The 15,769-nt window shown below is 39.7% G+C and overlaps 1 protein-coding gene across 1 annotated transcript in view; it reads right to left on the bottom strand.

Moving 5' to 3' along the window:
- The window catches only part of LOC149151086 (DNA damage-binding protein 1a-like), a 164,791-nt gene that overhangs the window by 59,895 nt on the left and 89,127 nt on the right, over positions 1–15,769 (bottom strand). Inside the window, exon 5 of the mRNA XM_089443056.1 lies at positions 4,070–4,121. Coding sequence (XP_089299182.1) covers positions 4,070–4,121 — 52 coding nt within the window. The remainder of the gene's footprint in view (positions 1–4,069; positions 4,122–15,769) is intronic.

Consider the following 15,769-nt stretch of genomic DNA (forward strand, 5'->3'; position numbering starts at 1 on the left):
AAACACGATGACCCAAGCATGAAACCCGTGCTTTAGTAAGTCACAATAATAATAATAAAAATTATTTTCTTTATTCTTTTGACAAGTACATTACAAGATGAATCAAATACATTTAAAAACCTAGTTATATTTTCCAACACTCCCAAATCTATGTTGAAACCCTTGTCTCTAATGCTTCCCTAGCTTCAACTGTGCCCTTGTTGAATACGTGCAACTGGGTAGTTGAACTACTTAAATGATACTCGATGCCTTCTCCAAGCCCTTTGACTTGCTCTTATAATCTCTCGTTGGAGTCCCAACGACCATGATCACATTTGAACCGATGGCTAAGATCAACTTGACTTCATCAATAGAAGACTCCAGAGAAAAATCAAACTTTCTCAATTAATTCACTTTAATTAACCACTTTTCCTAAGTTAGATTTAGGGAAATTTTAATTAGGCCTAATTAATATAATCAAGGTGTCTCCAAGTCTTTTCTCGCGAAACCTTTCTTGGGTTTTGGAAATCTAGTGTTCCTTAGCCTCTTAGACATCATAGAAACTAAAACACCTGTATGTTTCTATCTCAAAAACTAACACTCTCTCTTAGCGAGGAAGGTGTTCTCCATTGTACCCATTTTCTCCTTGAAGTAGACAAACTTTGCCCTCCTTGAGGCCTTCGTGAGTATATCAACCACTTCGTGGTGTGTGGGGACATGTTGTAGCTGAACTGATCCACACTACACACAATCTTTGATTCACTCGCAATATGTTGTAGCTGAATTGTCATGTGCTACCATGGTGCTACTTTAATCTCACACTGTTGATGCTCTTCGGTTGAAGTCTTTGTGGCTGGAACTGAACATTTCCCACTGCAACTGGCCAATTCGCATTTCCTTCCTCTTTCCTTTGCGTTGTTTCCATCACTGCGCCTGTGTGTACCAATCTACTGAGTCACTGCAACTGGCTCCGCAACTATCTTTCGAGTGTTTTATTGTGGCTAGTTGGCTCTGCATTGTCTCTTGAGCGTCTAATTGTGCCTAGTTGACCCTACATTGTCTCTCAAGTAACTAACTGCGCCTTGCTAACCTTTCAATCCTCCTACTGCTTTACTACTTTGGGCTCTCATAGTAAAGGTAATGATCCAACTAAGGAACACACAACAACTGAATTTGATCTACTCATCAAACCCTTGGCTATATCTAGACCTCCTTGCTTCTCCTCCCTTAGATCCTACCCAATCTGGCATACTGGTGTGTCATACTCCTGCTCTTGAAGATAATGTTGCAAACATAGCGAATTCATCCTCCAACCCGGCGGACAAATCCTCGATCTCTACTGAAGCTGTTGTATGTTTCCCATTCTTGTCATTTTTCCTCTTCGGACACTGGTTGACATAGTGACCAAGTTCACCACATCTGAAGCACTTGACCTTCAACATGTCCTCCTCCTCTCATTTAGAGTCTTGTCCTTGACTAGGACCCTTCTTCGCTTTTCCCTTTCCTGCAAGAGAAATGTTTTGCTCATCCTTCTCTACCTTTAGTCCCTTGTGACTTCTGCTAGTATTACCCTCGACGAGACTAAGCCTCAACACCTCCTAAGTGAAGTCACTCCGCAGGTGTTCCCAATCTTGTAGCTTATCTCATCCAATAATCACCTTAACAAAAGTTCGCAATTCCTTGGTAAACCTATTTAGAGTTGTATGAACAAGTTCATCTTCAGCAAGTTTCTTCCCAATTGTTGCGTTCATCTTTGACTCCCTAAATCCTGGTTAGATAGGATGTTATGTTCTTACCATTCTACATTTTGATTGTTCTCAGTTTCTCCTTCAGAATCATCTTTCGACTCTCAAAAGGATCCTAGTACAGCTTGACTATGGCATCCCACATCTCCTTTGCAGTTCCTTCTCTGCAATATGCGGGACAATATGATCCTATTCTCTGTCGAAGACCATCCTCTTAGTCTTGGCCATGTCCCTCCTGTAATCATGTAACAAGATAGGATCTGCTAGTACAACTACAACTACGGTCACAAACTCCTTCAGACCATGCTCACCCAAAAGGAATAGCATCCTGGCCTTCCAGATGCAAAGGTTCGAGGCTCCATCCAACCTGTCCTGATCTCTGAGTCCTACCATGGCCATCTTGTTTGAAAATTGAGAAGCTCAATAAACTAGAGAACTAATGAACAGGGAAATCTTCTTCTCCTTCCGACAAATCAACTTGGCTTTCTCATCTACAACTCGCACTAGCAAACTACTACTGAAAATTTGCTCTAACATCCAGAACCTTTTCCTAAAACTCGCACTATCTAATGCTTCACTCCTAGGAAACTTTCTCTACCTCTGGAACCTCTTCCAGTACTGGCACACACATTGTTGACCCTGAAACACCACTGGCTCGATTAGTAGTACGATCTGGCAATTTGTACTGCCTCAACTTGGCCTTTATTGCTGGAAATTCTGGCCTTCCTTCCTAACACTGGAAAACTAGAAATCCGCTAAGAAATTTCCTAGAAATATCCTCTCTGAAAACTTTGTGCGCTCTCTTCCTTGCCCTGCGCAGATCTACTACTGAAAAACCCTTACGCTGCAAATCCCTGCATTACATCTACTCTTAGACAATTCACACTTTTCCTCCAAACTAAATTGGAAATAAAATTGTTGTCTCTCTACAATTCGTACTGCTTCGCTGGCCCGTGCAGATCTAGTACTCTATGCCAGTGTTGCAGGAACCGTCCCCACAAGGATCTGGAGGCAAAACCATGTCCCATACGGATCCTCCACCGATCCTTTTGCGAAATCGCGGATCCAAAAATCAGATTTGCAGTTCCGCCTTTTTTTGGTGATTCCCAGAAATTTGGATCCTTGGGGGCCCGATCCACAGTTCTTGCTGCCTGATCCGCGGATCCAAAAAGGATCGGGTGCAGATCTGTGGAGGTTCGGGCATGTATCCACCGCGGATCGCGAGCGGATACGAAAGAAGGTGGACAGTTCACACATTTCCGCAGGGATTTTTTGTTTTTTTTTCATTTTTTAATTTCAAACTGTTACGTGAGGAACTACACTTTCCAAATACTCCCAAGGTGCCCCTTGATGCTGCCTAGACGCTCCCTAATGGTAATTTTAAAATCTTAAAGTAAAAGTGACATTCTCCTTTATCTTTCATTTCCATCCTTTAACTTAAATTTTTAACATTACCATGAAATGACTTAGGATGTTTGAGAGTGGTTCCAACCTCATCAGACTTCATATGGATAAAATAGAATTGCATATACCATTCAAAATTCAGCAGACTTAACAGTTTTCAAGATCAATGGGATTGTGGCATTTCATTGGATTATATCATGTATGAGGGCATGTGATTGGCATTTAATCAAAAGCACCAAGCCCTATATGTACCCCAGTGTTGGTGTTGTTGATTGTTGAACTCCTCTGTCATGGACTTGGAAATTGTGTACCCTTCACTCAAGTCAAAATCATTGATCAGGCATGTTAAGCTTTCTCCACCATATTATAAGGCTTGGATTAAACTGTTTGATCAAAATTAAGCAATGTTGACTAATATCCCTATAGAATTGAAGTAGAGGCAAAGGCTAGACAAGAGAAGAGGAATCTAGATTCTAGATGGTTGATGTTAGAATAATTAATCATTGATGTACAATCGATGCCATATCTATCTTGATTTATGTAAAAATATGTATGTTTTCATGTCTTCTACAACTAATTTGGTATTTGAGATGTTTTGTTTAATACAAATGCAAAAAAATATAAATATATATATAGTAGACGCTTTGCTTCCTAATGATGCACTGTTCATAATAAAGTGTTAGACATTTAAATATGGACATAACTGGTTATCAACATTGTATTATTAAGTTATATATAAATTATAATGCCACCTCAAGAAATCTTAGATTGTTACACAAAACACGGTGTGAGGCTTTGAAATTTTAGCCACAGTAGTTCCTGGATTGTATTTATATCAATTTTTATTATCTTTATATCATGAAATTATCATTCTGTTGATATGATAACAAAATAGAGCATTCTTCATATCTAATTATTAGTGGTCAAACATGAAATTACACCTGTTTATTATAAACTGGCTGGGTAATATTTGTTGTATAATCAGCTTCATATCTACAAAACATCAACAGAGTCCACACATCATTGTCCAGGCTTAAAAAATGGAATGCTTAACTTACTACACATGTAATTTGTCACAGCTTCATCACTAAAAATCAACATATATTAGTTTTAAAATTCAACAATGAAAACAAAATGGATCCAAAACTTTCAAGTATATTGCCAGATACTTGTGCATATTATATACATCAAAACTTAAATGACTTACTGAGTGAATTCTAAATGAGTAATTACATTGAAATATTTTCAAATAAAATTTATGATTATTGATATATAATGCCAGAATCCCTAGTCAATTTAAATACATCAGGGTTTAGAGTATGACACACAGATTACTATATTTTCAAGTAATGTCTGAGCCTCTTTTTAAAATCTAAAGGATTTATTAGATAAAGAATCAGAGTTTCGCTCAGCCTTATTAACCCCAAATCTGCACAAAACAAGTTCAATTGTCCAAGCACAACCCTGTTAGTCCCCAGTTATGATTGCACTACTGGAGGGTTAAGGTCCAGCGAGATTCCATTAGGCTGGTTCCCTTGCAGGTGCATCCAAACATTGACATTGATCAGAACCTATTCCAGAGTCAGTTTCACCAGAGTCCAAGAAAGCAGCTATTTTTAACAGTTTACCGTTTTTCAGGAGCCATAGATCTGTGGGCCTACATGACAGAGATGTTCATATGTTCACATTCGATGTACAAAAACAAGTCTAATTAGAATGCTTTTTTCTTTTTGCTTTTTTAGAGATAGACTGACATTATATCCCTTCATGATCAGTCTTTCCTGCTTTTTTTCTTTTTGATTTTCCAAAGGAAGATTGCTTTTTGGGCACATCTATAATTAGTAGCTTCTTTGTGTGTCAAGAACAAAATAGATGTCATGCAAAAAAATAAGGAGGAATTATGGTTTTGACATTGCCAAAACTCCATGAAATAATTAAATATTATACTTTCAGAAATAGCAAGTGTCTCCACAAGTGCACCTTCCAAGAATATGCTTCAAATGCTAGTAAGAAGGCCACGTAAAAGCATGCAATGTTTCATGTGTGGCCCTCCATGTGAAAGTGGACTCTCAAGAAAACATCCTCCTTCAGAACCTCATATAAAATAATATATGTGTCATGTCAAAGAGATGAGGGCACTCTCCAATAGAGGTTAAATGAAGCCAAGTGTAACTGAAATAACCATGCAGAAATGATGACTGCACCTAGGAGAGGTGTGCCCTAGAAGAATGTACCATGTAATTACCTCAACCACCTAACATAGGAAAATATCTCCATGTGAAGTGCACCCTGTTACAGCAAAAACCAGCAGGGGACCTAAAAGGCATCTCCTATGAGGCTAACTGCTAGGTCAAGGGCAACGATGGAGGCTTAGCCCAGTGTCACCATAGCTAAGTCTCCCTGCTCTTTACGGACTTTCACCGATGGGAGGAGCCCCGGTAGTGTAGGGATCACTTTGTAAAGTAGATGCCAATGGATAGGTGAGAAGTGACCCTGAAAACCCTTTCGAAAGGATGGAGTGAGGAATGGGACTTGCTTGCTCTGTAAGCAAGGGACTTGGTCCACCAAGGGTAAGGAGCGAGGATTGGAGGGTTGAGGGAGAAAGGATAGACTTATAAAGGAGTTTCTCAATCCCTATAATCCTTGCAAACTTGGACTCCCAAATGGTCTTTGACAAATAGTCTTTGTTGAGAAGTGAGACCACATGGGGCCAAGTAGACCCAGCCCAGTTTCGGGAATGGAATATAGTAGCCAACGATGCTCCTATCCTGGACAACGTGAGGGGAAAGGACCAAACAAGAATATCTACCTCAAAAGGTTGATTGATCCTATTAATGTCTAGCCTTGGATGCCGAGGAAAAATTCGGTCGAGCTAGGGCTTGGGATTCCCAAAGATTCCACCGTCAGAATGGCCTCAAATTTGGAGGAGAGGGAGGGGACCCACCAGCGCAGTAGCCTAGAGGAGATCGAAATTTTTCCTTGGGCCAATTGTCGGGAAATTGATGCCTTGGGTGACCCAATGGGGCTAGACTTGGGAAAAAGGGGAAAATGGTGAAAAGAAGGTCAATATGATCACCCCTTTTATGGAACCAATGCCTATTCACTTGAGGATATGGAGTCAAGGATGGTAATGAGTAAGAATTTGGATTCTTGATCAAGGAGGCCCAAAAAATCAACTTCGTCCAATGTAGATAGTAAGAAAAAAAATGACCTTCAAGCATTTATACTTTAAAGCAAACAATGCAAGCTTATCAAGACAAGCAATCTCTAGGACATTTCATTCATATAAAATTGGCCCATACATTACATTAGCTAAAAGATGCTCAATTCCACATTTCAATTATGCAACAACTAGCCCTAATTTTAGCAGTATGCAAATCAAAATTTACTTCCAACATTATAGAGTATATCCAACCAGCATTTCGTTTACAAGACAAAGCTCCAAGATAAGATAAAAAGCCCAAATCCATATGTCAAAATTCATCCATCTCCAAAAATATCCACCAAGGAAAATGGGCAAAAATTTTCTCTTATTAGAGAGATCACAAATCAAGTGATGATACAAATGAATGTATCTAACATCAATATATAGCCTCCTAAGGAGTTGGAATTAGCCTATGGGCCCCTAAAGATAAAATAATGTGCAAATAATAACCCTATTGGTGACAAGCCTACCAAACTAGCTCATAAATGTAAAAATAAGCCTCACAAGGGGCCAAATAATAATGTGTGCATGTCGTAGGGCCCTCCAAAGGCTCAATAACATCCCGAAGTGCCATATTTAGGAATAAATTCCTCGAAATATGATGGAAAAGGGGGTGGCCCCTTGTTCTCCAAGTAGTAGACCTGTGGTGCTCTCAATGGGTCTGAGGGCACATTAATGACCCCATGGGTTTCCATATGAATCAAAGATGACTGTAGATCCTCTGCAATGGTCCAAGTGGTGGAATGAATGTTGCCATGACATTGTACAAGTGTTGGGACACATGCCAAGAGTGTGGGGCTCCTGTGGGGGCCTACTGGGCATAATGTACCAATCATGTCACCATCGTCCCAAAAGTGGATCGCTAGTAGTCTCTTAACATCCATGAAGATTTGTGGAGTGTTGCCTGCATGTGCCAATGTGCCAATGGCTTTCTAGGCACACCTTGCATGTGCCAATGTGTACCTTTGGGGGTTAGGATCCCATATAGGGAAGCCAAACCCAAATGAAAACCCCCTGCAATCCTACATAAGATCCAATGCATCTCCTAGGCTTCCAATACAATCATTCATTAAAATAATCGGGTAAAAGAGCTTACAAATCGTGGATAGCAAAATGGGCACTTCATAATGGCATGCCCTTCCGTAGTGGGCTTTGGCATGTGCTAGAGTCTCCAAGCTCCAAAGGGGGTTAGCCAAGTACCTTATTAGGTGGTTTCAGCCCTTAGAGGGGATAGTATGTCCAAGGTACATCCCTCTAATGGGGGTGAAAAGTGACAAATAAGTGAGATGGAATAGGGAATGAGAGGGGCAATCCTGGGCTACATAGTGGGGCATAGGGGTAGCTAGATAAGGGGAAGCCCACACCTGGGTATGTAATGTATAAGAGGGAGAAATCGTGGAAAATGAGGTGCCCCGGCCTTGATTTTTCCACCCTTCTTCATATACCTTTTTTCCTTTTATGAATTTTCTTTAATTAACTGCTCGGGGATCAAAGGACAAGAGCATGATGTGCAAGATATAGTAGTGGTTACCCGCTTTAGGTAGGGCAGTTCATTGCCCTCCAGGGGTTGGGGCAATCATGGATTCCTGAATGATACAGGAGGCTCATCTAGGGCCTATGGAACCAGGGTGATGGCCATGGATGGGGTAGAGCTCATGTAATGGCTTTTGCCCACGTGCTAATTATTTTTGTCCCGGCCATCTTTTGCATTTTGTGGTACAATTTCTTGTTAAATGTGGCCAATTATGCTTTTCATTTTTTCTTTTAATTGCTTCAACCTCCGCGGCAACATTCTAGGCCTAACCCAAGGTGGCGGCAAGGGATAGGGAGGTTGGCCCTATGTGGACCCATGTGGGAGAAAAGATGAATGGGGGTATAGTGAGTGAAAAGGGAGTAATATGTGCGGGTAAAGGAGTGGGACCACACACCCAAAGTCGAGGTTTCCCAAGTAGTACCACTCTAGAACCAAATGGTCAATAAAGGAGATCCCACAGACTAAGATCCAAGGGTAACAACCAAAAGAGATCAAGAGGACAAGAGCACAAAATAAGCCCACTCTTTCTTCCAAATCCCCCAATCAATCCATACCCAAAAGTATCCATGATAAGTAAACCCAATACTCAATTACCAAATAACAAGACATGCCTTTAGATTTGAGAGGCCCACCTTCAAACATACGATCAATACAAGTGGGTGAGGGACCACATGACTGGCTCAGGTGGCAGAGAAATGGTACAACGAACTAGTAGCATCAAGAGGTTGCTAGCTGTCGGTCGAGGCTCATCATGGAGAAAATTTCTCCTGGGGATATCACCCACAAAGTGGTGGGTAACACACCCTAGGAACAAGTGCCCAAGGTGTTTAGACCTCATCAATGCTCATGCCAAAACCATATGTTGATTTTAAATACAATTAATTACTCCCCAAACCATTTGCACAAGAATATGGCCCCCAAGAAAAGTGTGCCACGGAGGCTACACTCATCATAAATAAATAATAAAAGTATTGCTCTATAACCACCTCCATAATGATGCTCAACCAACCAATAGAGAGTGTACCATCCTCCAACAGAAACAATAGAATAATTCTTGAATACCTTGAAAACTATGCCAAAGAGGGGAACACTCCATCAAAAGCCTTAGTTCTCCTCCAAATAAGCTGCCCCAAGTGTGAATAGATACCAAGTGAATTATACCACGAAAACTGAGCACATAAAGAAACCAAGAAAACTACAAAGAGTTCTTTGTATGAAGAAAATAGTTTGCTTTCTTATATAGGTTACAATGGAATCATGTTAATCCACTTTATGAATGTGGGATAGAATGAAATACACACTAAAGTGAAATACAACATTAAAACTATAAAATAAACTAAAGTCGAATTGATTTTATTAATTCCCAAGTCTAGTACCTAATTGACCATTATTAAGCTAACAATTAGTTCGATGCCCTCCCTTAATGATCAATCTACGGACTACACCAAGCTTACCTAAAAATTTCACATATTTTTCAGGGCTCAAAGCCTTAGAGAGAATGTCTTTAGTTTGATCCTCTCTAGGAAAGTTCTACTGCTCAATAGATCCATCTTCTACAAGTTGCTTAATGAAGTGGCAATGTACATCAACATTTTTGGTATGCTCATGGAAGACCATATTCTTAGCAAAATTTGTCACCCTTTTCTTTTCACATAACAAGGGTGTTGGTTCAATTTGCTGCATCACCCAAACTGCCTTGCACAATACTTTGAATACTCTTTAATATTCTTATTCTATTGATGAAAGGCTATTGCATGGTACTTGTTGCTAACCCATGTGACTGCACCCATGCCAAGGATGAAAACATAACCCAAAAGTGGATTTTATGTCATCAATAGAACCACCCCAATCTAAATCTATATGCCCACACAACATAGGGTCTTTTCTTTTGTTGTACAGAAATTCAAACTCAAGTGTCCCTTTAATATATCTCAGTACACGCTTCATTATTGTCAAGTGCTCTACCTTTGACATTGTCATGAATCTGAAAATGACAACCATGCTCTAAAACCATCCATGTTTGCTCTCATACAACACAAATATTTGGAGCACCCTTGTATAGGAGTCAAACTTCCAGTTTCCTCTTGTCTCAATAGTATTATGATGTTGACTGCACTTATACCCTCCAACAGAAACAATAGAATAATTCTTGAATACCTTGAAAACTATGCCAAAGAGGGGAGCACTCCATCAAAAACCTTAGTTCTCCAAATAAGCTGCCCCAAGTGTGAATAGATACCAAGTGAATTATACCACGAAAACTGAGCACATAAAGAAACCAAGAAAACTATAAAGAGTTCTTTGTATTAAGAAAATAGTTTGCTTTCTTATATAGGTTACAATGGAATCATGTCAATCCACTTTATGAATGTGGGATAGAATGAAATACACACTAAAGTGAAATACAACATTAAAACTATAAAATAAACTAAAGTCGAATTGATTTTATTAATTCCCAAGTCTAGTACCTAATTGACCATTATTAAGCTAACAATTAGTTCGATGCCCTCCCTTAATGATCAATCTACTGACTACACCAAGCTTACCTAAAAATTTCACATATTTTTCAGGGCTCAAAGCCTTAGAGAGAATGTCTTTAGTTTGATCCTCTCTAGGAAAGTTCTACTGCTCAATAGATCCATCTTCTACAAGTTGCTTAATGAAGTGGCAATGTACATCAACATGTTTGGTATGCTCATGGAAGACCATATTCTTAGCAAACTTTGTCACCCTTTTCTTTTCACATAACAAGGGTGTTGGTTCAATTTGCTGCATCACCCAAACTGCCTTGCACAATACTTTGAATACTCTTTAATATTCTTATTCTATTGATGAAAGGCTATTGCATGGTACTTGTTGCTAACCCATGTGACTGCACCCATGCCAAGGATGAAAACATAACCCAAAAGTGGATTTTATGTCATCAATAGAACCACCCCAATCTAAATCTATATGCCCACACAACATAGGGTCTTTTCTTTTGTTGTACAGAAATTCAAACTCAAGTGTCCCTTTAATATATCTCAGTACTCGCTTCATTATCGTCAGGTGCTCTACCTTTGACATTGTCATGAATCTGAAAATGACAACCATGCTCTAAAACCATCCATGTTTGCTCTCATACAACACAAATATTTGGAGCACCCTTGTATAGGAGTTAAACTTCCAGTTTCCTCTTGTCTCAGTAGTATTATGATGTTGACTGCACTTATACCCCCTTAGAGTGATGACACTATAAGGAGAATCTTCAGGCTGATAGTGGAGACCTTTCATGATTTGGATAACAATGAGGGCCCTACCTTTGGGAAGAGGATAGAGATCCTAGAAGTCATGGTCTTGGTTAGATATTATGACCTCATGTTTGAGTTGGAGTGTGATGAATTGATCCTGCATATGTTTCAATGCTTCTTTAGCATTAGGAAACATCGTCTTAATACAGTGATAACACACAAGCAGTCCATTTTGTCCTCATGTATGGGAGGCCATGATGCCATTTGCGAATGGTTGAAGTCTAAGTTGTTGGCCATTTGGAGGGAGGAACAATTGGTTTCACCTGCTGCTTATGAACTAGTCAAAAGGTTAGTTAAACAGAACAATGGATTGTTCAGGAGACGGCTGACCCAGGAGGAGTTGCAATGGATTTATGGTGACTGACCATGTAGGAGGAATGAGTTGAGGAGGAAGGGTCTTTGCTTCATGTGCAAGGAACCTTGGGGACCTCACTGCTTGTGCTTGAGTGATGCAGAGGAGATGACAGAAGTAGAGCAAGAGGAGATCCCTTCTAACTTGCAGGGTGAGGATTTTGCTTTTATGGTTGAGCCCGTGAGTTCATATAGGAGCATGAGCGGTCATGTGGGTATGTTGGCAGTGACACAGGTATACATTCATGTGAGTTGGAGTACGATGAGCAGCAAATTGTCCAGGGAGCAGACTTGCCATGAGAGCAACTGATGATTCAACATGGAGAGCACATGGTGGAGCATGAGTCAGCTGAGGACGATGATATACACTGTATGCATGATGAGCCTTTTGGGGAGAGCTAGTTGGAGATTCATGTTGAGCCCGTGATGGAGGAGGATGAGCAGCCATCCTCAGGACCTGCCATTGATGAGTAGGCAGATTTACAGATAGCTAACAAGGTGGCAGTATTTGCAGACACTTGTCCTTAGGAGGTGCGAGAGTCTGCTGGATGGTTTTGCAGGAGGTTGGTAGACGGGAGGAATGTGGAGTTTCTAGTTATATGTGGGAGCATCCTTTTGAGAGGGGTAGATTTCCTAAGACAGATCTTGTTGATTGACTAGGTAGAGCATCATGAGTTGATCGGGAACCCATATCAGCCTAGTAGAATTGTTCCTTACACAAGTGTCCATGCATTGGATTAGCGAGAGGTCATGAATTAGTATCCTATTGATGATGTGGTATTCTTAGTCAGGGGCATAGTAGAGTGGGCACCCTTAGACATGTCAAATACTATATGCCCCAGTTGGCAGTGGGATACAGGTCGACTAGAGAGAGGTAATGAGTTGGTACCCAATTGATGAGGCAACATTCACAGCGAGAGCTATAACACAGCAGAATTCATGGAGCATTGGTATTTGTTCTTGGGGCAGGAAGATTTTTGATGTTCCTTCTTCTGGTGTTCCTTATGGACGGATTTTTAGGGTTGGAGGCAAACAACTCACAGGTGCAGGTTTACCTCATCAACAGGTCGAGGGGCTTTTGGAGATGTTTCATAGGGTTTTGAGGAGTTTCTATGAGGTCCAATGGCATTCACTTGGTATATTCCATCATCCGCACAGTTTGTCTTTCGTTCCAGTGCATTCCAACAACTTTCAAAAAACAAAGTTATTAATGGGTTTGACTCAATTAATTACGCTTAAGGTGGCATTCCGGGAGGAATACTTGACAAAACACCTTAGCGTAATAGCTTGTTGGAACCAGAACAAGAATATCTACAAGATGGGATGGTTAGAAGTGAGTTTCAGTGCCTTGAGGAGGCATGGTGGCCAAAATACCCTTTTCCCACATTAAAAAGATATTTTAATTGGATTAAAAGGAGGGAAATATGCTCAATGATTAAAATAATAATAAAATAGGAGGTTCTAGAGGGGTCCATCATTTCTATAAAAGTGGAGGAGGCCATTGGAGGACATCTTGGAGTTGATTTTTCTTCTTGTATCAAAAGTTGAGAACCCAGTTCTCTACTTCATTGGTAGCCCTAGGACGGAAACCCTCAGGGGATTGAGTGAGAGGGGGCGAGTACCCATCTCCCCTTGGTGAATTCATCCAAAATTCACAAGAGAGCTTAGCAGAGTGGCATTTCAGTTCAGTTTTGGTGGAGGGTCGTGCCATATCAGTTCTATCTCAGCTATATCAGTTGTTTTGGCATGTAAAACACCAATTTATATATTATAAAAAAAGTTGAGATTTCCTTATGCTCATTATTTTTATTTACAATTCTATGTTGTAAAATTTTACATGCCAATCTTCTGTTTATGAATGGAAATTTTATCTGAAGTATTTTTGAGTTAAAACTTCAAAAAACCTCAATTTTTTGCATTTGGAACATTACAGACCATGCTCTCCATATCAGATCAGTAGCAGCAAGGAGAAAATATACCAATCATCATCTAAAGTAGCATACCAACCAACAACCTCTAGCAAAGAGTAGCAATATGCCAACATGAGGCAACCACAAGAAACATCAATGAGCAACAACATAATAGTAACCATGAGCAACATCAAGTATGTGTAACAATATGCACATGAGCATCAATCAACACTCTCCATAACAACCACATAGCAACAACATCAATCTCAAAACATGAGGTCAAAAACTCCAACTGTCATAGCATAGTATGAGGCACACCATGAACACCTCCAAGCAGATCATAATGCCAATAATGTATGGCTGAAGTAAACAAGAGAAAATGAATGCTCCCCCTGAACACATGCCATCTCCAACATCAATCCATGTTGTAGTGAACCACTTCCGCTACAAGCAATGCTTCCTTTTGACAAATAGAAGAACCATATGGACCGAGACTCCACATGACCATGACTATATGACATATTACATTGTATATACATGGATGTAACAGCAAAAGAAAGACCTCATACATGACCAATATATGACCATAACATGACCTCATGACTCATGACTAAATGACCCAATGATAATACAACATAAGTACATGGCTCCATGAGCATTTTACATGAATATATCAATAAATACATGGCTGCTATGATCATCTCCTATGGACCAATGACTCAAAAACATGATACATCATGACTATTACATCATCATTATCCCATACATGTGGCTACAAAATAGACTCATGATACTCCTCCATAACAATCCTATCACCATGATGATTCAATCTACAAATGACTGGACCCTCTACCAACATAGAATGATGAACCAATAATGAATACATGGCTGTAAAAATCATCATATAACAGCTCATACATGGCTGGTCCATGTCTCATGTCATCTTTATACATGGCTGAAGCAATAATCACATTCTATACATGGTTGCACATATTTTCAACAAACTTATCAGTGAAACCAAAAGCATATATATATGGTTGAAAAAATGTACTCTTTTTCACTCATGAAAACACATATAAATCTGCCACAAATGACTGAGTGAAAAGCAATGAAGAAAATGTTAAATATCACATGTAAATTCCATACCATGCATAGCTCCCCTTGAGCTCAATATACCTCCAATAGACAGGCTGATCTTGTGAATCTGAAAATGCATGAGGCTCAAATGAACTCATCAAGCTACCAAACACTCCCACTGAGGTTATGCACATCTCATGATTTCTGTAGTCTTCTATGAATATGCAGGAAATAATCATGGACTGAAGGAGGGGCTACTCTTCACTACTTTAAGAGTTGTTGCTCCTCTTTTCTCCACACGGTCTTTGGTTGTTTCTTTTCTTCCTTAATCTGCTTCTTTTCTTCCTTCACTGGTTTTCTAGTAGGTCCTCTTTGTTTTTGCTGCTTTTGATAGTTTTGCCTTGAGTAACGGGGTAGCAAACAGTGTCTTTCCATATGGCCAAAATTATGGCATGTATAACACTCCACATGGCCAAGATATGAAACAAGAGGATCAAATCTCTTGTTGCTTATACCAGGTCTATACCTTGCATGCAATGTGTTTCTCCTCCATTGGTTAGACTTGCAATCTATTGCCTTATGGCCAAACAGGTGACATGAATAACAATAACCATAAAAACCATGATTATACCTATTGACCAATCTCCTTGGCTGCTGAAATTGTTGCAAGCTGCTGATTTGATCTATACATTCTGCTCTGGAAATTAGCAGCAACATGCTAAAATTTGTGACAGTTGTAACATTCTACATTATGCATAAAAGGAACAAAAGGACTTTGATTCCTTTGAAACCTTACAAATCTGCCACGATCATCTCTAGGAGAAAAAGGTTTTCTGAATGTAGGAGCTCCTTGAGATTTTCTTCTATGCTGCTTGTTTTGTTGTTTGATAGGCTATTGGTTTTTCTTGTTATTTCCTTGGTTCTCACTCTTGCTGCTAGAATTATTTGCTACAGGTTTCTTGGGTTCTTCTTTTTGTTTTTACCTGCATTCAAACTAGACTCACCCTTTTGAAATCCAACACTAGATTTATCCAATGGTGATCTCTGGATCTCAAGTAAACTATCCAAGGCCACAGTGCTCTTCTCCATCTTCTGCTTCTTTCTCAAGGACACCACTAGCTTCTAATTTCTCGCACTCATCTTCCTTCTCCTTATAATGCTTTTTCATACCTTCTTCAACTCTTTTTGATTCAGCCAACTTAATCTTTAAGCTGACAATCTCTTCCTTGAGCTTGGCCTCCTTATCATCACAGATCTGTAATAATTTTTCCGAA

This window comes from Pinus tabuliformis, chromosome 9 (assembly GCF_031772625.1).
Source record: "Pinus tabuliformis cultivar Carrire ecotype Pingquan chromosome 9, CPIR1, whole genome shotgun sequence".
NCBI lineage: Eukaryota > Viridiplantae > Streptophyta > Pinopsida > Pinales > Pinaceae > Pinus > Pinus tabuliformis.